This window comes from Balaenoptera borealis, assembly GCF_965194805.1.
Source record: "Balaenoptera borealis genome assembly, chromosome: 11".
Taxonomy (NCBI): domain Eukaryota; kingdom Metazoa; phylum Chordata; class Mammalia; order Artiodactyla; family Balaenopteridae; genus Balaenoptera; species Balaenoptera borealis.
Window position 1 is genome coordinate 97,876,096 of NC_138868.1, and position 24,336 is coordinate 97,900,431.

General features: G+C 51.7%; 1 protein-coding gene across 2 annotated transcripts; it reads right to left on the reverse strand.

The window, feature by feature from the left end:
- Positions 1-4,366: 4,366 nt before the first annotated feature.
- On the reverse strand, positions 4,367-19,912 carry SCN2B (sodium voltage-gated channel beta subunit 2). 2 transcript variants are annotated; one of them, XM_082342265.1, is made up of 4 exons: positions 18,496-19,912; positions 9,521-9,687; positions 9,005-9,215; positions 4,367-8,315 (listed from the first exon to the last, which is right to left on the reverse strand). In XM_082342265.1, exons 2-4 carry the CDS (start codon positions 9,668-9,670, stop codon positions 8,116-8,118), a joined length of 561 nt encoding a protein of 186 aa, XP_082198391.1. In that variant the 5' UTR covers positions 9,671-9,687; positions 18,496-19,912; the 3' UTR covers positions 4,367-8,115. The 2 variants fall into 2 exon arrangements, with proteins under 2 accessions (XP_082198391.1, XP_082198390.1); XM_082342264.1 differs by having other exon boundaries at positions 18,300-19,909.
- Between the last annotated feature and the right edge of the window lie 4,424 nt (positions 19,913-24,336).

The following is a 24,336-nucleotide window of genomic DNA, read 5'->3' on the forward strand; positions in this document are numbered from 1 at the left end:
GACCAAGAGGAAGGGAAGAAGCGTGGGAGCAGGGGAGAGTCTGCCTGGAATGAAGGGGAACCTGGGGAAGCTGGAGTGAGACACAGGCCGAGGAGGAGGGGTAGGGATGGAGACAACTGGTCAGCAGGTGAAGAAGAGGTTTTATAGGTTTTCAGAAACCAGGAGAGGAGAGGGTGGCCAGCGGGAGGCCAGAGCTGTTTGCACAGAGCTGTGGGGTCAGAGGCCAGGCCAGGCAGGAGGTGGATGTTAGAGACCCACTGGGAAACCTTTGCCTCTGCTTCCAAACACTTTTGCCCATCTCTGGCTGTCCACGGTCATTTTGAGATTGGCTCCCAGTCACCCTTCCCCCACCCACTCCTAGGTCTCTGGGCCGCAAGAGGCCAGTCCACTGCCCTTTCCCATTCACTGCCTGATGTGATTGATGACTTTGGCATCACTCCACCCTGGGTTTGAATTCTCTGCTATTTTCTAACTGTGTCACCTTGAGTGTACACATAACTTAGTATAACAGGTCTCCTCATCTGTAAAAAGTGAGAAAAGAATGCATATTTAGGGAGTTGTCCTGAGTACTGTCAGCTGATACACATTGAATACTGAGCTCAGGGCCAGGCAGAGTAGCTACTCAGTAAATGGTGGTCATCCTGATTAGTCTAGCCGACTGTCACTCACCCTGCCACCACCCCGGCCCCACCCTCCAAACCCTTTGAGGCTGGATATGAGCCCGCCCATCCCACAGCCCTTCCCAAGAGCATCAGCTCCTATGGAGAGCCCACAGGGTGTGAGCGTGCTATGGGGCAAGGATGGGAAGGCTGAAGACTTTGACAAAGCTGGGAGGGTGAAGGGAGGAGAAGGCTGAAAAGATTGTCACCATTTTCTACGGTCTTGATTGAAGGACAGGGGAAGCTTTGCCCCAGCTGGAGGGCCAAAGATACAAGTTAGACTTGGCCTGATCTTTGGAAAGAAGTTCCTGAGGGTTCCTAACTCCAAATTTCCACCCTCTTCTGGCCTATTTCTCACTGTGAATAGGGGCTCCCCACCACGATTGCTAAGTCGGGTAAAGATGAATAGGGCAAGCAGGTAGAAGAGTGCAGAGGCAGCCTGGGGTAGAGCGTGACTGAGTAACAAGGCAGAGGGACAGGAGTTTGCCCATTCATGTGTCCTGTTTATCTTCAGGCAAGCAAGAGTTAATCCTACTTCTATCATTTGAATCCTAAAATGAGGGCTGCAGAGGGCCATTGTCAGTAAATTTAGACAGCATCTAAAAGTATGCCCTGACATATGAATCTTCTCGACAACACCCCCAAGCTATGCTTGAATACCTTCCGGGATGGGGAGCTCATTACCTCAGAGAAACTCAACCCTCTGCACAGCTCTGACTTCCATTGGATCAATATCTGCCTCTGTCCGCCAGCCCTAATATTTCACCCTGGGGCAGAATGGGTCAAGACGAATCCCTCTCCTTGTGGCCACAGCCCCACCCGCTGTATTAGCCATCAGCTGTGACACACACTTCCCCTCCAGGAGGAACACACCCCCTTCTTTTGCCCATTTGCCCACAGGAGGGTCTCAGTCTGTTGAGGCAAACAGTTCTAGTCCTTATGCCACCTGTTTACAGGGAATCTGTCGCAGTTGAGAAGCAGAGGCAGCTGCAGTTGGGATAAAAGTGACTTGGCCAAGGCTGTAAGGGACAGCCCCTCTCATGGACTCCAAAGTAGCCAAGCTGAGCACCCAGTGTCCACTTGCCCCCCTTCCCAGCACCTCGTGGACTCTCAAAGTCATTATTGCCAGAGAAAAGGAGAAGCTGCTTTATAGGCTACCTACTCCCAACTCATCTACTCCCACCACCTCCCTCCCACTGTCTTTCTCCCTTTTCCAGACAGAGGCCTCCTCAGCCCTGCAGAGGAGTGGGGTCCTAGGCTAATCTGTTTTAGGACCACATTTATGGGCCATGTCACGATGCCAGGATACAGTTCTAAGATGAGCTTCCTTCCCCATGGCCCTCTGGACTCTCAACATCTGGGTGGCCGGAGCCTGTCCTAAAAGGTGGTTGGCGCCCTGCACATCAGCATGGTAGCAGGCAGCCAGGAGTGATTAGAACCTGGCGGGCTTCAGGGTCAATCTGACCACGGCCATCCGAGAAGAGTGCCTGCAGAGTCCTGCCAGCATGGACCTTCTGAGCCCCTGAAGTGCCAAAGGAGGAGGGCAGGAGACCTCAGTGGGGACCCACGCTCCTGTGCACCCAGCTGCCCAACCCATATCCCACCGGGCACTGTCCCAGCTTCCTCTCACCCGAAGTTTTTTAGACACAACACCTGCAAGATGGGAGGGGGACAAGTGGCCTAAGACGGACCATATACAAACCAGCATGAGGAAAGGCACTCTACTGAGGTGTGGAATGGGACTTGGAATGGCGACTAAAACCAAGCTCTGTCATTAGCCTACTGTGTGACTTTGGGAGAATTACTTTCCCTCTCTGAACCTCAGCTTTCAAAACTGTGCCCTTACAAGAAGCATGGGGGCCTCTTTTTGTTCAACTCAAGCCCGCTGGGGAGGGGCAGGCAGGAGCCTGGGCTGGTGTGGGCTGCTGTGCCGAGCTATGCCGAGCGCTAGGCTCAGACTGGGTGTGGACTGCGGGAGGAACAGGCGGCCTGGATCCAGCCGGGAGATCCTGGACTGTCCTTGACTCATCATGTGGCCTTAAGCAAATCACTTCCCCGATCTGGTCCTCAGTTTCCCTTTCAGGATAATCAGGAGACTTGGCCAAGTAGTCTCCGGGATCCCTCCCGTCTCTGATGTTGTAAAGATCTACTCTTCCCCCTCCCCCGCTCCTTTTGGGCCTCAAAACCTGTCCTAGGGACTCTGAGAGGCTCCGCATACAGACTACTATTCGGGGCAGCCGGCCATGGGCAGGCCGATGGCTGTGCCTGAGCCCCGCAGGGGCTCCGGCGGGAAGCAAAAGAGCGGTGGGAATGGAGAGGCACCAGCACCTCAGGTGGGGGACACAGGAAGCTGGTGAGCAATTCTGAGTTGCAGCGTGGGAGCTAGCCCTTCCCGCACACGGCAGCTCCTTCCTCAATCAGAACTACCTCACCAGGCCCCAAGCAGGCTGGGCCCCAAAACATCAGTTTAGGGGAGACACCTGAGCCAAACCCAGTCCTCCCAGAAACCAGGCCCAGCTCCAAAGTGTCCTCCAAGTGTTCTGGGGGAAAAGCCTTGGACTGAGTTAGATGCTGTGTCCACCCGGAAGGAACCAGCCAGAATCCCCAGCACCTGAGTCCACATCCCCTGCCTCAGTTTCCTATCTGTTAAGTAGGGAAGCATCCTCTCTGACATCCCATCCTTGGAAGGACTCAGGGGCTCCAAGGGCAGACATCCTTTTAAACCAAGGTACCTTTGGTTCTGTCAAATACCAGCCACCTCTGTTCAACGCTGCCACCTTCTATCTGGCTTCTTTCTCGGGTAGCAGCTGCCGGCATTAGGACTACGAATGTTAGGCTACTCCTAGAATATTCTAAAATGCATCTGACCACTAAACCACTGGCGAAGGTCTCTGGGTTACCAGGGAGCAGGCAGAAATGACAAAGAAACCATGAGAAAAGTAGAAACCAAGCACTTCAGCATTTCCTTGCATTCGGAAAGCTGAGGATTTTCTTATAGGGTGAGCCTCCTAGGCAAGGGTGTGTGGGTGTGTGTGTAAGAAAGAGAAAAATGCAAAGAGATGCAAAAACAGAAGGCAAGAGAGAAAAAGACTGGGCTGTCTGGGAGAGCAGAGCCCCTGGGCCAGGTGGGTGCCTTTGGTCCTGAATTGAGGGCCGGCCGATTCAGCAGCACGTAACTAGGATAGAGCAGTCGCAGATGGGACACGAGCGACCTGATTCTTCCCGGCAACCACCCTCATCGTGAAGTCGCATGAGGGCAGACTCTGCACCAGCTGTCAGCTATTTCTCTTGAGCCCAGAGCAGATGAAACAGATGTCTGCCTAGTCAGACACAGCTTAGAAACAGGGGGCAGGAAGGATGGCCCATCCAACCACGGAAAGAATAGACAACATCGGCATGACGGTTAGCCTTGGGGGGCATAAAGGGTTGTCATCTTCCAGAAATAACCAAGAGCCCTCCAAGAAGTGGGTGTTTAGCCCCAGGGTGCTTTCAAGGTGGATGGAGTCCGCCAGGATTCTGGGAAGGCAATGAGGGAAAAAGAGGAAACATCTAACAAGAGGGGAGCAGAACGATCTCATCCTTGATGGGGACCCAGCAGTGTCAATGGCATCACCAGGAAAGGAACAACAGGACTCCCTGTGACAATCCTGGCACCGCCTCAACTTGCCCCACTCTGCACCCCTGAAAAAAGTCACACTCAAGGGATGTTCAGGGGAGACCATCTGTTTATTGCAGCCAATAAATCCAAGCAATGAGACAAACTGCAACAGAAACTGTCTGCTCCCCAAAGCAGACACATCACAGCAGTTGGGTCACAGAGGACCATTTCAGTTTCTCTCCCCACCACCTCTTCCATTACCACATAGCACATAAATCCTAGAAAGTGCATAAGTAGTTGTGTTTTCCCCTCCAAGTGCACAAAGAGCAACAAGAACATTCCATAATTTGCCTTTGGTGAATCAACTCAAAACACTGAGAAATGATTGTTTCCCCCTCAACGTAACTTTCGGGGTGGATGTAGTGAGATGTTTTATATTTGTATATATAATATATCTCTACCTATATATAGACTATGTACAAACGCATCAGCAAGCTTCAATAAAGGAAGACATCAGCAAGAGGCACAGCAAGAGACACAGGCTGTCTATCCTTAAGACGTATGTAGGAAGAAAAATTTCTCCATTTATCACCCGTTCCAATTGCACCAAGCCATTCCTATGGCCTGGGACTGTCTTTTGGACCTGGCCAGTATTTTCAATTGTCCATCTGCTTAACCTGACCTTGCAAATACTTACCAGCCCAACCTCACCAAGGAGACTCACAGGGAGAAATGTGGATCCAGCTTTTCCTTTTTATAAATTGGGAATAACTGTGATTAGTCCAGAGCTAGGGGGCAGATAGCTATTTCCAAAGCCAGTTCCAAGGCACCTCAAGGCATTTCAGTCCTGAAAAAAATGTGCTTTGTTCTTATAAGCTAAATCCCATGGGTTGGCCAGCCCATCTCTCTTTACAGGGGCCCTTAATTAGGAGAAAGGGACAGATAGGGGGTTCCAAGAGAACAGGAGAGGCAGAGGCAGTTGAGGAAACCAGCAGACTGAACCCAGCACAGCGCAGTGATGGGAACATGCAGCCAGAAGTAGGGCTTGAGCCCCACGGTGCAGGAAGAGGTATACACTAGAAAGCAGGGTGCTGTGGAAACATCTCACCAGTCTCCCACCTCTACTCACAGAAGCCCCATTTTGTTCCCAGCCTCATTGCCCTGGGGGAGGCAGCTCTATGAGGCCTCTGGAAGAGACTCTAAGAGGCTCGGGAAGAAAGTGCATATGAGGATGGGTACCTGAGACAAAGGTGTCTCCTGGCCCATCCCCATCTGCTTGGGCGCCTGAGGCCCCTGGAGAGGCACTGCTCTCCCTAGGACCCTCTAGGTCAGGGCAGAGAAAGGAAGGAACCCAGAAGTCTTGGGCTTCTTTATAGAGAGTTAGGACTCCTTGGAATAAACCTAGGGAATCTTGCAAACAATTTCCCTAAATGTTATGAGTCCTGAAAAAAGAAAAGTTCCCAGCATCCACACAGATCCTCACTCATCCTGGAAGAGGGGAGCACTTAAGTTGCCAAAAAGTGAAATCTGCAAGCTGCAGACATGTTATTACAACCACCCTTGGTCTCAGCTGGAACGAGGGTGCCCACTACCCATCTCTCCCCTCTCAGCTGGTTGGCTCCAAGGATGGGCAATGTCCACTCACCCCAGGCATCCTGGGGGCTTAGCCCACCCCCATTGGCAGTGTGTTGATTGGCAGTTAGGTACTGATGAGTTAGAATTTCCAGGTGAGCTGGACTCCTCCCACCCAGGAGCTCTCAGGCTGGTTGCCCACCCTCCACTCTGTGCCCACTCTTTCTGGCCTCTCACCCTCTTCCCTATTGTATCCTCCCTCTTTCCTTCCTTTCCTCCCTTCCCAGGGCCCAGATTCTGGAATCTCTTCCTTTTTCTCCTACTCCAGCCCTGGAAGCAGTGGCTGCAGAGGTGGAATTAGATGCACCAAAAAAAAATTCATCTTGGTCCCCACAGTGCTGACCTAGCAGTTCCCAGCTCTGTTATGGCTTTGTGTGCATCCCCAGTACCTGGCCCAGTGCCTGGCACATAGGAGATGCTCAATAAATGGATGTTGAATTGAAGGGAATTAAACTGAATCACCCGTATGCTATTGCTCTCTCCCCAGAAAGGCCATGTGCTGGGCAGAGGCAGAGAGGGCTCCCAGAAGCTGTCAGAGTCCCATCTCTACCCCCTTTCCCCAGACTCCTGCCCTGAGCTCTGACCCCCTGAGCCCGGGGAAGGGCCTGAGCTCTGAGAAAGGCTGGGAAGTGCTGCAGAGGGTCAGCCTGGGGTGGGCGTGGGGCATTCCAGCAGCTCTGCCCTCCCACTCCCATCACCCCATCCCTGCCTCAGTCACAGCCTGGAGGGGCTGGGCTCCGGGGAGGTGAGCAGGGCTGGAGGAGCTCACCTCCCTCTCCTCATCTCCTTCATCTCTCTGTCTGCAGAGGCCCCTCCCACCGGGCAAAGTGTGGCTCTGTTCATCCAAACTGGAGACTGAGGAACCAGAGGAGAAGCAGGCCTCTCGGTTGTGAGTTTGAACCTCAGTCTCCTGGTCTGTAGTATGGGTGACTTGGCTAGCTGATCTCTGAGGATCTTCCAAGGCAGTGTCTCTCTGTCTCTCTCCCGCTCCTGAGGCTTGAGCAATTCCCTCTTCATGTGAGTAAAATGGCAGTGAAAGTTGGCTCCCCACAGATGCTACTTTCCTCCCCCCCAGAGAGAGCTGTCGGGGCAGGGGAGGGTGTGACATGGCTCCAGACGTGACATGGCCACAGGATCTCAGAGGCTACAAGGCTCCCCTCATGCTTCCCTCAGGGCCCGAAGCCAGATGAAACCCTGCTGAGGGTAACGGGGAAAGTCTGAACAGAACCCCAGCGAGGCCCCCGCTCTGCACACCTACTCCTCTGACTGGCTCCCACCCCCTCCCTCCTTATCTCCGCACCTCAGCTGCTCCTGGCCCAGGTGATGGCGGCCACCCTGGGGGAGAAGGCAGTCAACCTTGAACTCCATTTTACAACGGAGCCCCCAGCCCCTCGTCCCTCAGCTAACTTTGCAATTGTCTCCTGTTAGTGGGTAGCTGCGGTGAAAAATGACCACCACCTGGAGAAACACAGCTCCCCGCCCCCCATGGCCTAGCTCAGCAGCCCTTTGGTACTTTTCTTGCCAAAAATCCCAAGGGCTTTGCAAGCCAACAGAAACCCAGAGGCTTCTGTGGTAGCAGCTATCGAAGGAGAAAGGTGAGAGCAGAGCTCCCTGGGCCAAGGCTTGTCTCCAGCTGCCTCCAGCTTCCTTCCCTTCAAGGCCCAGGAAACGCACGGTCATCCTTTCAACACACCCCCAAGTTATAGGAACCCATCACCACGCCCATGACGAGGCTGCCCAGGGCCAGGAGCAGCCGGGGAGCAGAGGCATGCCACGCCCCAGGCCTTCTAGAGGCAGCCAGCAGAGCCCCGGCCCACCTGCAGGTCCCCTCTGAAGCCGCCACCAGACCAGTCCACGCACTGGGCAGGCTGGACAGCTGGCCTCCTCCTCCTCCACTGCCCACCCTCCCCCTCTCTCTCTGCGCCCCTCCCACAGGCCTCCTGCCTCTTCTCAGAGGCTGGCAGTTTTGAGCCCGCTTCTCCCTCCCCCCAGGGCCCACACATCCCAGACGCCAGGGCAGGTTTCTCGAATCAAAGAGAGGTGAGTCTCTCTTGCTGCAGGGTGGCAGATACGAAGGGAGGGGTTCAGGAGGCCCCAGGTCAGCCCTGGGGTCCTGGTTCCAGAGAAGCACACCAAGAGAGGGCAGGCGGGGGCACACTGTGCAGGGCAGAGAGTGGGAGGGAGACAGGACGCAAGGGAGGGGCTGCAGGGCCGGCCGCCCGCCCGTTACTTGGTGCCATCGTCCGCGTTGCCCTCTCCATCCGTCTTGCCCTCCTCCTCCGTCTTCAGGTCATCCGTGCTCAGTTTCTGCTCTTTTTTCCTCCTCACACACTTTACTACCATCAGCACCAAGATGACCACAGCCAGAAAGCCCCCGACGGAGGCGCCCACGATCACGGCCACAGTGGAATCCCGCTCAGGGGGCTCTGGAGAAGGAGAGGAAACAGACCCGCTTAGCCCTAGGGCTGGAAAAGGGAGCCTCGTCCACTGGCCCCTGCTCCCTGCAGTAGGTGTGGGGTGGTCCTGACTTTACTCTCCTCCGTGGAAAGCACTCTAGTCAAAGCCAGAAATCAACCCAGGCCATGGACCTCTAAGCGCCCCACCCACCCCATAATCCCAGGGCACCTAAAAGCCCCAGGGGAGGGCAATATAATGCAGTATCCAAGAGGATGGACTTTGAGGTCAAATGGACCCAATTTGAGTCCTGATTGTACTATTTATTAATTGTGTGACCTTAGGTACCTTACGTAGCCTCAGTTTCCTCATCTGTAAAATGGGAATAATCATAGTACCTCCCTCATAGGGTTGTATGAGGATGAAGTGAGATATTGCATCTAGAGAGTTTAGCCCTAGCTATAACCGAGACATAGCAAGTGTCCAATAAATGAAAGCTGCTCTTGGGATTCTTAAGATCGTGATCATGCTGGATAGCATCATCAGGACTCTCTGAGACATAGTCCTCAAGGACTGGAAGGAGTAAAACAGATGCCTTCCACCCAGCACATGCTGTTGCTCCCACCCCTCAGGAGGGCACAGCCTCTCCCAAGGAGCCCCAGCTAGTCCTGCTGGAGAGTAGCTGGGTGGGAACGGGCAGGGCCCCCCAGCAGCCCCTCACCTTCTATGAGGACTTGCAGATAGATCTTGCCGTGGCCGCGGTGGCGGTCGGGTGGGTTCATGATGTAGCAGTTGTAGGTGCCCTCATCCTCCAGCTGCACGTTTCTCAGTGTGACTGACACGTCATACTTACTGGGGTTCCCTGAGAACTCCACGCGGTCTCGGAACCGCTCCAGCTTCAGGTTAATGATCTTCATGCGGAACTGGAGAAACTGGGGGGGCAGGAGGCGAGGGACAGGATAGGGGGCTGGATGAGCAAGGAGCTGCAGGGACAGCAGGATGCCCCTCCTCCCATGCCCCCTTTTACCTGGAAGAGAGGCAGTCACCTCTAGATCTCTGCCACCCTCCCAGGGCCACCCAGGCACGAGAGCACACCTCTGCCAATGCCCTCAGGAGCAGCTAGCCCACCAGGGTATGCTAGGGTCCTGGTACAGTGCAGGGGCAGGTGGTGGGAAAGGGGAGCTTCACGCTGTGGGGCTCCTGCCTCCCCCACCCCTGCCTCCATCTGAGAACTCACCATCTCCTCGGAGCAGTTACTACACTCCTGGTAAGTCCAGTTCAGGGAGAACTGTTTGTGGTTCACGGTGTAGCAGGAGTTGAAGGTGCAGGACAGGCGGGCATCAGAGCCATTGAGGACGTTGAGGGTGGTAGGTACTGTGACTTCCATGCTCCTCCCTGGTGGCACTGTGGACAAAGCCACAAGCTGGTGAGGATTCTGGCAGACAAGGCCAGGGAGGGGGCAAAAGCCTCTGCACCTGGTGGGGAGCGGAGCAGAGCTAGGACAGCTGGCTGGGTCCCTTATGGCTGAAATTAGGGGGTGGGGTGGAGTGGGGTGGGCAAAGCTCCTAAGCGGTAACTGATGTGGCCCTTGGGGTGGAGAGAGACCACATCGTCTGTCAAGCCAGGGACAGACAGATGGCCTCAAGCCTTCCCTCCACCTGGCTGTCCTGCCACAGGACATGTCCTGTGTGTCATGGCCACCTGATGGCTTGGACAAGGGGCTGCACAGTGCTGGCCTCAGTTTCCCCTTCTTCCCACCACTTTCAACCATCTCGGCTGAGCCAAAGCCCTTCCAGCTAAAGCTGCAGTGTCCCCTGGGGGCAGGCAGCCTTGAGGACAGATGCAGATTCAGAAGGCCTCGCTCTCTATACCACAGGGCAGAGTCAAGCCGTATGCCCAGTCCAGCCCGGCCCAGCCCCCTTCTCTTCCTCAGGCTCCTGGCAGGGACAGAAGATGAGCTACGGGAAGGAAGAGATGCCCCAGAAGAATAGGCACAATTCTAAGGGATCAACTGATGGGTCTACAAGGACAGGAGTCCCTTTTGGAAATGCCAGGCCTGGACACACCACGGCAAGGAGCTGATACAGGCTGCAGGGACAGCAGGGTGCAGAATCCTCTGGGGAGCACTGGACCTGGTCCAGGAGCCCTGGGTGTGTGGCCTGAGAAGGCCCAGCCCACTCTGACATTCCAAGCAGGGCAGAGGCTAGGGTGAGGGGAGTGAGCCAAAGCCCTCCCAGCTGAAGCTGCAGTGCCCATCCCACACCCCGCCCACAGAGGGGCAGAAAGCCTTGGGCACGAGATTTAAGGGGGTGCCCACCCTCAGGGTCGTGCAAACACCTCCTTAAATTTTGCACCCTGGGCACTGCACTCACCTCACCCTAGCCCTGGGCTGAATTCTAAACTTCTCTGCCAATATGGTCAAAGCCTCATCCCAAGAGATGAATATTCTTTATAAAGGAGAAGCAGTAATGCTCAGTATCAATCATTCACTCATTTACCAAATATTTATAAATCACCTCCTGTGCCCCAGGCACTCAGTCTAGGCCCCAGGGATTATTGCTATGATGGAGGCAGGCAGAGGTACTGTAACATGGAGCTTATATTCTAGGGAGGGGGACAGACATTAACAGGGAAAAGAAATGATGTAACTTTAGGTATTGATTCACAGGCAAGGGCTGTAAAAAATAAAGCAAGGTGCAGGGTGTGTTTGATATCGGGTGGTCAGGGAAAGCTGCTCCGAGCGGTGCCCTGTAGGTGGCCCCCCCACTAAAGTGAAGGAGTGAGCCATTTGAAATTTTGAAGGAATCCAAGGCAGCAGAATATCAAGAGGAAAGTTCCAGCGGTTGGAATGAGCATCACACGTCGGAACACAATCAGCAGAGTGATCAAGGGGGCAACTGGAGAGAGCTGAGGCCCCAGCGTTAGGCCAGGACCAGGACACTATTCTTCTGAGTGAGAGAAGCCACTAGGGGGCGGCGGCAGGGGGGCAGCTAGGAGGCACGGAGACCCCATTAGACGTGGTTCAATCCCAGCTCTGCCTTCTATCGGCTGGGAGAACATGGGCAAGTTCCTCCATCTTCTGAGCCTCAGGCCCCTGCTCTGTAAAACGCAGCTGATGATACCTACCTCCTGGGGTTATGGTAATAATTAAATAAGATAAAATATGTAAAGCAAAGGGTAGGGGAATTCCCTGGCGGTCCAGTGGTTAGGACTCGGCACTTCCACTGCGGTGGCCCAGGGTTCAGTCCCTGATCGGGGAACTAAGATCCCGCAAGCTTCAAGGCACAGCCAAGAAAAAAAAAATACAAAATAAAAATAAGGCAAAGGGTAGCCTAAATTGTCCTCAAGTTCCGCCCCCTAAGCAGGAAGGGCTTCTGGGGCAGTCTCCCGGCAGGGACACCTTGGAGCCTGGCCCCTCAGGGCAGCCCCTTGGAATTCCCCCGGATTGCACAGGGCTCGCGTTTTGCAAAAGACTTCGTTGTGCAAAGCTGCCCGGCCCCACCCCAGGGGCAGCAGCACTGCAGCCTGGAAGCAGGGATAGCGAAGTCCTTCCACTCAGCTCATCCCTTGGGATGAGTGGCCAGGGCCAGTAGGCAGGACTTAAGAACAGGAGATGCTCTGAACTGCTGGCCAGGGAGGTCGGGACCCAGCCCTAGACAGAGGCACAGGCACACGGCCCCACCTGCAAGGCCAGGCTTCCAGGTGTGCTCAAGTGCTCGGCAGGGAAATAGGAACTGGAGAGGCTGAGCGGCACCTCCAGGAGAACAAAGCCCGGTTCCTCTCTCCTCACTCTCACGCGCTATGAAAGCACTGAGCACGGCGCCAGGCTAGGAGGAGGTGTGCTGAACATGCCATCTCCGCCCCCGCTCTGCAGAGGCGGAGGTATCTTCAGGGAAGGAGCCCGGCAGGGCCGTGTCCTGAGCTTACCTCACATCCCAGGAACACCTTGCTTCCCTAGCACCTTCCCTGGGAAGGTTCGGCGACCTTTCCAGGGCACCTGAGCAAAAGGAGCCTCCAAGTGGCATTAGGAAGAAGGTCCCACACATCTGGCTGACCCATCCCTGCCTCTGTCCCGCCCCAGGCCACAACATCACTCCAGAGACAGAACTTGAACCCTACCAGGAGCTCCCTCCATCTTGAAGGAGCTAGCACTCTGCTGTGCGGGAGGGCAGGGCCCTGGGGAGCGAGGGGCCTTTTCTGGCCAGCAGGAGGGGGGCACACTGAGACTGTGCAATCCGGGTCCTTCCCCGCATCCCTATGGCGCGGCCTGCAGGAGGCACCAGGCGGACACGTGTGCCCTCTAGTGGTCAGAGAGGTCAACCGTCAAGTCCCAACTGCAGAGAGAGGAACAGGGGCCACCAAAGCAGGGGGAACCTCGGGAACTGTAGATCCAGCTCCATCATCTTACCAACGAGGAAAGTGAGGCCTGAGAGAGACACACAGCAGGTAGGGACAAGCCGGGTCCCGAATCACGGTTCCTGGCTCCCAGTACAGCACCCACTTCCGCCTGAGGTCTCCCAGGGTCTCAGCTCAGGGCAAGGGCCTTAGGCCTTTCACCAATCCAGGCCCTCATTAAAGATGAGGAAATCATCATGCAACGAGGACAGAGTTGTGAGCAAAATCCTGGGCTCCTGATGAACTCTGCTGCTTCAGGAAATTAGCCGAATCCACAGCTAGGGCCACAAAAGGACTTCATAGTAACAACAAGGTGCTTACTGTGTGCCAGGCGCTGTTTACATACCCTACAGATATCACCTCATTTAATACAACAACCCTATTATCACCCCCACTTTCCAGGTGAGGAAATGGAGCACAAAGAAGTTAAATGAATAGCCCAAGTTCACAGCTGGTAAGTGACAAAGCTAGACTGGAACCCAGGCTGCCAGGCTGCCGGGCTCTAGACAGCAGCTTGAGGGGTGGAGGCTGGGTGAGGGGGTGATTTTTGTTCCAAGGGGTCGCAGGCCTCAGTCCTCCTGCTGTCTACATGGCAGGTCCGGCCCCCATGTCAGCCCCCAGCCAGTCAGGCTGGCAGAGGGGAATGGTCTTCTTTAAAGGAACCTCCATACAAGGGGGGCTCACAGTCTTCCTGGTTGTCCCCTTTGGGACCAGGTCTGGAGCCTGAGTCTCTGATCTCCAACTCACAGAAAGGAAATGATTCAACAAGGGTACCGTAAGGATGTGGCTTTTGAGCTCAGTTCCAAAACTTCACTGGTGCCCAGGCCCCCTCACTCTCTCTAAGGCGTATCTGGGCACCTCAGGCCCCATGTCATATACTTTTCTAACTGGCCCGTCTTGCAGAGATCACAGAAATTTGCTCATCTCCTGTCAAACACTATTTCCTACAGAAACTAGAAGTTAATTCTCTTCACGCCTCTTTCCAACCCTACAGCAACCTATAAGGTAGGTTAATTTTCTTCTTGGTTACAAAAAAAAGAACAGAGTTTGTCTAAGCAGAGAAATTAGTCCCCACCCTTCTGGAGCACGCTGTGTCCCAGGGCAACCCCTGCCTCCCAGGTGACTGTGACACGCAGCCCAACTCCTGGGCTGCCTTACCATTCAGACCCACCGCCTCAGGTCTCCTTCCCAGGCCAGGCCACCCCCATGCAGCCAGGAGAGCACCTGTCCTTGTCACCCCTCACCCCCAATCGCCATTGGCTCCCTGCTGCTTTCAGGATCTCGTCCAGGCTCCTGGGCTTCTGAGCCCTTTGCCATCTGGGACCATCCAGCACCCCAGCCTCATTTCCTGTCCTGCTCCCAACCCTTCACGCTTCCTCCGCTCCAGTGACCCTGGAGTTCTTACTTTTCTGAAAACGCCGCCTTCTCCCACTCCTCCATGCCTTTGCACGTGTTTTTGCTGCAGGTTGGGAAGCTCATTCACCCTGCTGCCCCTGAGCCCTCTTGCTTACCCCACAGATCCCAGCTAACAAGGCATCGCCCCCGTGGCAGCTTCTCCAGTGCCCGTGCCCTCTCCCCAGACCGGGAGGTTTCTGTCACTTCCAGACCGGGAGGCAGAATGGCATAGTGGCCAAAACCAGCGCTCTAGCACCGTGGTCTGATCTTACGAAAGATGGTTCACCTCCCAGCACCTCAGTTTCCTCATCTGTAAAATGGGAGACAACAATAGGCCCTACCTCCTGGGGCTGTTGTGAGGATTGAATACTAAAACATAAAGCTCACAGCAGTGCCTGGCACATGGTCAGCCCCCACCAAAGGTTAGCTGCTAACATGGGATGCTGCATTACTATTTTTTGTTTATGTTCCCTAGTCCCTTGGGAGACTCTGGGGAGCTGATTCTTATTTATCTTGGCATCCCTGGACCCAGAACAGCATGTGACACACAGTGGGCACTCGATAAAAGTCTATAGAGGGAAGGGAAGGCGTTTTCCCCTGTGTGTCCGTGTGCAGTGGGCCTGAGTGAGGGCCAGACACCACTTTCTAAGCCTCGCCTAACATAACCCAGACTTTGGTAACCATGCCAATGACCGTGGAGCCAAGAGTTTTGAGAAAAACTCTAAGGAAAACCAATCATTTGGATTGCTTCTAACTGAAAACTAGTCTCATGTGCTTCTGTCGTGTGTACAGCAGGTTGGCCAGCTGTCCCCTGTCCCTTTGTCAGCTCTGTAGTCATCCTCACAAACCCAGGCCCTGTCTCAGCCCCCTCCCTTGTCACTTGTGACATCCCTCCATCTTGGGGACTGATGCTGCTACAACCACCAAGGTTCCATTGTCCACTTGAGCCCTCGGCCTTGGAGTACCAGGGCATGCCTCATCACAGCGACAATCAAGTTCAAGTTCAAGGTCCCTACTCCTGCACCCTCCCCCCATCCAGGTTTGCAGAGGCTTTAGCTTCCTCCCACCACTGCCTCACAGCCCCCATGCCTTGACCTCTTCACCCTAGATTCCATCTTCCTATAAGCAACACCCTGGTCCTGGTCCCCGAGCCCCCTTGCTTTCTTCACTTAGATAAGGCTCTCCCTCCTGCAGGAAGCTCTCCCTAACTCCCCAAAGAGGTTGTCTGTCCTCCATCCTCATTTCCTTGTACACTGGTCGCTCACCCAACTCCCCTCTTTTTGCCTGTACTTAAGATTCTTTGATCCAAATTATTGTTACTATAGCAGCATCATTTCTTAAATATTGGGGGCAGTAGAATTCAGTGGTTAAGAATGGGGTGAAGCAAAAATAAACTCAAAATGGATTAAAGACCTAAATGTACAGCCAGACACTATAAAACTCTTAGAGCAAAACATAGGCAGAACACTCTATGACATAAATCACAGCAAGATCCTTTTTGACCCACCTCCTAGAGAAATGGAAATAAAAACAAAAATAAACAAATGGGACCTAATGAAACTTCAAAGCTTTTGCACAGCAAAGGAAACCATAAACAAGAAGAAAAGACAACCCTCAGTGTGGGAGAAAATATTTGCAAATGAAGCAACTGACAAAGGATTAATCTCCAAAATATACAGGCAGCTCATGCAGCTCAATAGCAAAAAAACAAACAACCCAATCCAAAAATGGGCAGAAGACCTAAATAGACATTTCTCCAAAGAAGATATACAGATTGCCAACAAACACATGAAAGAATGCTCAACATCACTAATCATTAGAGAAATGCAAATCAAAACTACAATGAGGTATCACCTCACACCAGTCGGAATGGCCATCATCAAAAAAATCTGCAAATAATAAATGCTGGAGAGGGTGTGGAGAAAAGGGAACCCTCTTGCACTGTTGGTGGGAATGTAAATTGATACAACCACTATGGAGAACAGTATGGAGGTTCCTTAAAAAACTAAAAATAGAACTACCATACGACCCAGCAATCCCATTACTGGGCATATACCCTGAGAAAACCATAATTCAAAAAGAGTCATGTACCACAATGTTCATTGCAGCTCTATTTACAATAGCCAGGACATGGAAGCAATCTAAGTGTCCATTGACAGATGAATGGATAAAGAAGATGTGGCACATATATGCAATGGAATATTACTCAGCCATAAAGAGAAACGAAACTGAGTTATTTGTAGTGAGGTGGATGGACCTAGAGTCTGTCATACAGAGTGAAGTAAGTCAGAAAGAGAAAATCAAATACTGTATACTAACACATATATATGGAATCTAAAAAAAAAAAAATGGTTCTGAAGAACCTAGGGGCAGGACAGGAATAAAGATGCAGACATAGAGAATGGACTTGAGGACACGGGGAGGGGGAAGGGTAAGCTGGGACAAAGTGAGAGAGTGGCATGGACATATATACACTACCAAATGTAAAACTGATAGCTAGTGGGAAGCAGCCGCATAGCACAGGGAGATCAGCTCGGTGCTTTGTGACCACCTAGAGGGGTGGGATAGGGAGGGTGGGAGGGAGGGAGATGCAAGAGGGAAGGGATGTGGGAATATATGTATATGTATAGCTGATTCACTTTATTATACAGCAGAAACTAACACACCATTGTAAAGCAATTATACTCCAATAAAGATGTTAAAAAAAAAAAAAAGAATGGGGTGAAGTCAGACAACCAGGGGTTCAAATCTCAGGTCCCCTTAAACTACTGTGACCTTACTGGGCAAGTTACTTAACTTCTCTGTGCCTGTTTCCTCATCTGTAACGTGAGGATCATAATTTATCTGCCCCATACGGTAACCAATTGCCGTGAGGACTAAACAAGATACACAGCACGTGGGCACGTGAAAAGAGTTCATAAAGGCTAGCTATTATTGAGCACTTGCTATGTGCCAGACTCACAAAAAACCCAGGCAGTAGGTATTCTCCAGTTCACCCAGGAAAGAACTGAAGCTCAGAGGGGAGTAACTTGCCGATAGTATGAAGTAAATGACAAAGGTGGCTTTAAACCCAGATCGAGTCCAAGGCTCATGCTGTCTCTACTGCCTGAGCTTCCCTAACACTCCTGCTCTGTTGTTAATATGTTCAGTAACTCAGCAAAGCTCCTAGGCCTTATCGTGTAGGCTGTCAGGGGCCCTGGGCTGTCTCTAGCACTCCTGCCCAATATCCAGCACAGCATGCCAGAGAAGGAGAGAAAAAGAGGGAGAGAAGGAGTGAGAGAGAGACTTTGGGATGGGGAGTATTCCCACTGACAGCCGTTGGACTGGATCCTCAATTGCTATGCCAGCAATGAGTAAGTTTAAGAGCAAGAAGGAAACTACCTATAAAGCAGGCTTGCAAGTGACTCCCTAGCCCACCTACCCACCAGGAAGTCCATGAGTGGCCATGTATGAAATTAGCATTTGGATCTCTTGACAGTCTGCAAGGTGGAGCTGGACAGTTCGGAGACATGATCCAAAGGGCCACAACCACACTCATGTGTTCCTTTTCTTTCTTTTTTTTTTCTGATCCCTTCACCTGACCCCTCCTCCACTCCATCTGGCCCAAGCCAGAGAGCTTCTCCATCAGTGCCTGCTTCAGCCATTCTCTTCCCAATGCAGAGATCATTCCTCAAGCCTGCTTCCCACCTACGCCTCCACACACTGCAACAAATCGGTGGTACAGATTTCCAGGAAGCCAGACCCAGACTCAACTTTCTGCCCCCCTACTCCCCCGTACACTCTTTTCTGATATCCTAAATCCACCAGATTCCAAAGATCAAGGTTCACAGAAGAAGCCCCTTAAGGGAGCATTAAGTCCCAGGAGATTTGTAGCAGCTAAAAGAAAAAATCCATGAAGAGGCTCTGCACATCAGCCTACCCTCCGCCCCCAGCCCCCCCACATACGTCCATTTCAGGGAAATCCAAAGAAAAATCACCTCCCTTGACAACTGACACCTCCAAGGAACACTCAGATCCCCTGACCCAACATTTCTGCGACCAAGTCGTCCCAGCGTTATGCAGTCCCCAGCCACGTCTTCCCCCCATCCCCGTGCCTCCCTTCCCAAGGACAATGCCGAAGGGAGGCTCAAGCGATGTCTTCTTTCCTGCCCCCGGCCCCCATCCTCCTCCTGCTGCAGCTGCACTTCTGGACCCTCAGGAGCATGCAGATGTGCAGTCTAACTTACCCAAAGAGAAAAAGAGACTGAGCCCCGTGAGACTGAAGGCAGGGCGAGGTAGCCAGGCATCTTTGTGCATTTTCAGAGACTGAGATGTTAGTCGGGTGGGATAGGGGAGAGGGTGATTTGAGGGGCCGAGGGCTACAGGGGAGGAATGGTTAGATGCTAAAAGAAAAATGCACGGATGTACTTCAAAGACACATACAACATTAAGGAAGCTTTATTTCCATCTCTCTAATATGGCCGGCTTGTATGTTGCTGCTAAAAAGAGAGAGGGAGTGTGGAAGGGAGAGAGAAAAAAGTGGATGGAGTAAATTTTGTGGTTGGTGGATTTCGAAAAGCAGGTGGGAGGGCATAAAAAATCTGTCTGCAAAGAGCAAAGTTCCTCGGAAATTTTTACCCTCCAAAACCAGTACTAAAGCGTGGCCTGCCTTTCTTCTTCACTTGGGTGATTGTTGGAGTTGGAAAGTTGTTTGAGGAACCCATTTATTTCAAAGCTCCTGTGAGGGGTGAATTCTTTTTGTCATTTAAAAACACCCAAAAAAGGAGATGCTAATTTTTGTTTCCTTTGAAAAGGGTTCAGGGAAGTGAGTTGGGAGACTTTCAGGAAGTAAGAACTTCCTCATTTTTCTAGCATTTCCACTGAAAACAGAACAGCAGGTTGGTGTAAAAATACCTAAGAGCTCTTACAATCATTTGTAACATGAACTTTTGGGGAATCCTGATTCAATCAAATCAACAGTAAAAAGACATTGTTGAGATAATTGGGAAGAAAATAAATATGGACTGGGTGTTAGATTATATTAATGAATAATTCTTGATTGGGGGGGGCGTTAAAAATTTTTTGTGGTTGGGACTTCCCTGGCCATCCAGTGGTTAAGACTCCGTGCTTCCACTGAGGGGGGCGCGAGTTCGATCCCTGGTCGGGGAACTATTATCCCGCATGCCCCAAGGTATGGCCAAAAAAAAAAAAAAAAAAAAATTTGTGGTTATGTTCTTTAACATCTTTATCTATTATACACACTGGAGTGCTTATAGGTGAAATGATACGATGGTTGAAATTTGCTTTAAAATATTCCAAGAAAAATAGTGGGGGGGAGGTAGGTGACACAAGACCAGATGTTGAAACTAGTTGTTTCAACAGATGTTGAAAAAGGGAGAAAACAATAGGCTAGTATCACAAGTAGGAGAACTTGGGGTGGAGTACCCACGTGGCCCTAAGCAGATAAGGTGACCCCCACTCCTCTGGGGAGACATTTGAGGAGAACACAGGTTCTCACGCAGCCACTACACGCGCTTGCGATGGGCCACTGATGCACCAAGGAGAGAGCCACCCACATCTTAGAGCATTAACTCTGTGCCAAGTCTTTAAAAGTCTGTACTTAATTGTAAGCCTGGAAGAGGTGATTTCTTCTCTTTTTTTTTTAATTGCAATGAGGAAACAGAGGCCAACAGGGCCTAACCCACTCAAGTTACCTAGGATAGTTAAGGGCAGAGTCAGAGCCAGGACTCAAGCTGAGGTCTGTGTGAGACACTGGCTATGTCCAGTATTCCACATCGCCTGTTGCCAAGGGGAGGAGACACGACACCTTCCCTTGGGTTGTTTAGAGACACAGGGAAGAGAAGACTGGACTAGACGAAGCAAGGGCCTCTGCGTGTGTGTGTGTGTGTGTGTGTGTGTGTGTGTGTATAAAAGAAGATGCTAAGAGGCAGGGCATGGAGGAACCAAATGAGAGGCCAGCACAGTGCTTGGTTCAAAGCAGACACTCAATAAACAGGTGCTGCATAGCTGCACGGGGACACCCTGAATGAATGAATGAATGAATGAATGAATGAATGAATTTGGAGAGGAGTGGGACATCGTCCACATCATCGTGAAGGCAGTAAAATCTAGCTGAGGCTGCTGAAGCTGTCCTAGGCTGGAGAGGAGTGGAGTGGGCCAAATTTGGGTGGCAGTTGCTAAAGGCAGAAAGGCGGAGAGAAGGCATCTGTGCTCCTCCACACCAGAGGTGGTTGTCCATGCCTGGATCTTGCACAGACTCCATCGCCAAAGTTCCTCTGTCGCTCCACCAGAGTCTGGCTGCAGCTGGCTCATGCATTCACAGAGCTCACAGCCCAAGGGAAGGAAAATCAGAGAAGAAGAGATGGGGCAGCCTAGGGAGAAAAGTGTCGTCCGGTGGCCACAACCCTCAGGCCCCAGGCCTCCTCCGCTGTCAGCAGTGGCCTGGCTCACAGGTGTGCCCGGAGAGACAGATTGGCAGCAGCCCGTGCCCTGGCTCCCGCACGGCCCCTCGGCCAGGTCTGCAGCACCATGTCAGCCCGAGAGTTTTGGTTTGACATAGCCGGCCTCCTCCTTTTTCTTAATGCAGCTGAGCATGCCTGTGAGGCCCAGGGAAGCTGATTACCGGGCTCACTTGGTCTCACACTGGATCCAGACGCTTCTATTTTGGGGACATCTGAGACAAGAAGGGGATCCAGAAGTTCCTTTGCCTCTATCCAGAATTTGGCTAAGAGAAACCAAGTATATGACTCTATAGCCTTTGTCCAACTCAGCCCTCCAGGACCAAGGGTCAGAAGGCGCCAGATCAGGGGAGAGACACCCTGGCAGGGTGAGTCGGGAGGAGAGCTACCCCAGAACCTCCCCTCAACTCACGTGGGCCTCCAGATGCCCATTTGCTCCAAAAGAATACGCTTTCCCCAGGAGCCAATAAAAGCCTGGGAAGCAGAAACTTGAAGAGGTATTTTGCAGAATGAAGACACCACTGTTGAAGACTGGCCATTTGGGAAATGAAGCCCTATTTTCGGCATTTCTACCCAGTGCCATTTATCCGTGAAGATTTTATTAGACAACACTCAATTACCTACCCTGCTGGGGAAGACTGTTACGAATAACCTAAAGGAAGGTAGTTTCCTTTTGCCTTTGGAATTCGTGGTTGAAGCTACAAAGAGCCTCCCTAGGTACCACTGCCTTACTGGACCAGCATCACCTGGGATCTCCTTAGAAATGTACAGTCACAGGCCCCACCTCAGACCCAAAGCATCAGAATCTGCATTTTTAACAAGATCTTTAGGTGTTTCTTGAGCACAGTGAAGTTTGAGAAGTAACACCTTCAGCTAATATTAAAAGGTTTGCATCCCAGGAGCAAAGGGCAATGCAGAGGCCAGGTTTGAGAGGTTGGGGAGAAGGCACTGGCAAGCAGGAACAAACTTAGGGTTAAATGGGCAGAGCAACCGGCAGCCTGCTCAGGGATAACAATCTCACTCACCTCTCTTCTCTGCCCAGGGCCCTTCCCAAGCCATTCCACACCAGGCGAGGTTTCTCTTACCCCGCATAGGGCTTCGCATCATGGTGTCTCTGCCTTTGCAGTTTCCTCTTCTAGGAACGCCCTTCCTCCCTCATCTGCTCAGCCAGCTCCTCATCCTTCTTCAAAAACCTGCTACAAAGTAACCCCTTCTTTGTCGTACCTACATACCTCTCCTCTCTCTGCTGCTGTGACCCCGGGTCCATTCACTCATTTACCAATTCCCTCAGTCAACAAACTCAAATATCTATTTAATGTCCCCTATGTGCCAGACACTAGGCTAAAAGCCAGAGACCCAGAAACGAGGGATATACAGCTCACCCTTTGAGAGCTTACCTTCTAACTAGGGAGACAAATGTATCAACTCCCATCTACAGTACACGTGGGTTGCCTGAGTCAGGGAGTATTGTCATTTTTTGTTTATACATCTTATCTCCCCAACTAGACTATAGCTGCTTTTTTTTAATATATATAAATTTATTTATTTATTTATTTATTTTTGGCTGTGTTTGGTCTTCGTTTCTGTGCGAGGGCTTTCTCTAGTTGCGGCGAGCGGGGGCCACTCTTCATCGCGGTGCGCGGGCCTCTCACTATCGCGGCCTCTCTTGTTGCGGAGCACAGGCTCCAGACGCGCAGGCTCAGTAATGGTGGCTCACGGGCCTAGCTGCTCCGCGGCATGTGGGATCTTCCCAGACCAGGGCTCGAACCCGTGTCCCCTGCATTGGCAGGCGGATTCTCAACCACTGCGCCACCAGGGAAGCCCAAGACTGTAGCTTCTTAAAGACAGGGGTTGTGTCTTATTCTTTTTTTTTTTTTTAATTATTTATTTTATTTTATTTATTTATTTATGGCTGTGCTGGGTCTTCGTTTCTGTGCGAGGGCTTTCTCTCTAGTTGCGGCAAGTGGGGGCCACTCTTCATCGCGGTGCGCAGGCCTCTCACTGTCTCGGCCTCTCTTGTTGCGGAGCACAGGCTCCAGACGCGCAGGCTCAGTAATGGTGGCTCACGGGCCTAGTCGCTCCGTGGCATGTGGGATCCTCCCAGACCAGGGCTCGAACCCGTGTCCCCTGCATTGGCAGGCAGATTCTCAACCACTGCGCCACCAGGGAAGCCTGTGTCTTATTCTTTTTAGTTTGTGCTGGGCCACTACTGGTCCCTGAGCAGATGAAAATGAATGAATTAATTAATGTCTAGTTTACATCTGGGGAAAGAGCAGAAACTCCATCAGCCTGACCTTTCACAGCCAAAGTGTGGTAGAACCAGGACTGGGAGCCAGGTCGAGCCACTCCACACCTTAGGAATTCCATTCAACAAGGGATTGTTCCACATGGGGTCAGATGCTGCAAAGCTCACAGAAAAGACCTAAACAGGATCTCTAAGAGTTTAAGATCTCTCGCAGAAAATAAAGCCTCATACCCATGAAACAATTAGAGAACATCAGAAGATAAAAGCTGGTAAGTGTAGAGACATCTAGGAAGATGTGAGAAATAGGAGATCACCCAGGCGAGACTCGAGCAGGGCCTTGAAGGAATATTGATTTGGGCAGGTAAGAAGGAAAAGGGAATTCCAGGCAGGGGAACACCAAGAGCAAAGGCTCAGAAGCACAAAAGACAAAGGTATATGGAGCAGAGGGTTCCTGTCATGGAAAAAAAAAAATGAGAGATGTGGATGGGTAGACAAGATGGCACCCAATCTCAGAAGGCCATGAACATATGATGTGGAGTTCAGACAAGGGCTTTGAAAGTTCTGGGACAAGTAAATCACTATTGCTCTCACCATCTATGAAATAAGAAGGGGCTTAGCTTTCTGTGAAAACTCCAAGTTCCCTTATTTTTTGATAAAGAAGGGGTGTTTCGAAAGTTGGGCTTTATAGAAGTGGTAATGGATCGCCTGATCTCCCTTGAGGAAGACCAAACCACATTTGCAAACCAGCTGGCCAGGACAGAAGGTCAGGAGTCTTGAGAAACTTTGTTTATTCTTAGTGAGAAGATAACTGGTCTGTGTTGGGATAAAACTTGCAACCTAAGGTTCTTTGGGTCTAAGCAACTGAGCCAAATCAGTGGCAGTGTGACCCCTTCCACACACACACGCACACACACAGAGCTAGTGTTTTATAAAAGAAAATTGCCAGTATAGACATGCAAGCATATGGACTAGCCAAAAGGAGAAAGAGTGGGGTGGCAAAGAGAAACAAAAGACCAAAGGGCTGGTGGAAGGCTGCAGCCTTTAATAGGAGACACATCTTCTGCAGGTCCGCAGTGGACAAACAGGCTGAACTGTTTTCAATTCCAATAGCCAAACTGTGACGGTGCCAGATTATCCATTATTCTTGGGTGGCCCCACCCCCTCTACCCTTAGGCTGCTTTCTGTTGGCAAAAGCCTGCTTGCTTCTGGAAGCCTTTGAATATGGGAGCATCTGGTGTCCTAGAGACTTAAAATACTACAAATTTGAGTAACAAAACTGCTTGGATCTACCAGGAGATCCAGTTTGCTCCATCTCCAGCAGGTTTCATACCCGTCAGAATGTCACACCTTGGAGCTATGCAAAGCCCTTCCCTGAGCTCAGCTTCCTAACTCTTTCTTTGAATGGGAAGAGGAACTTAGGTATTTAGGGTTGCAAGGGCTTCCTGCCCATAGAAATAAAAATTAATGGGAGATGGGGACAGAATCATCAGAAGACAAATCCACTGGGGGAAACACACTGGAAGAGGCTGGAGGGCCCAGACCAGGCTCTAGCCCCTAACT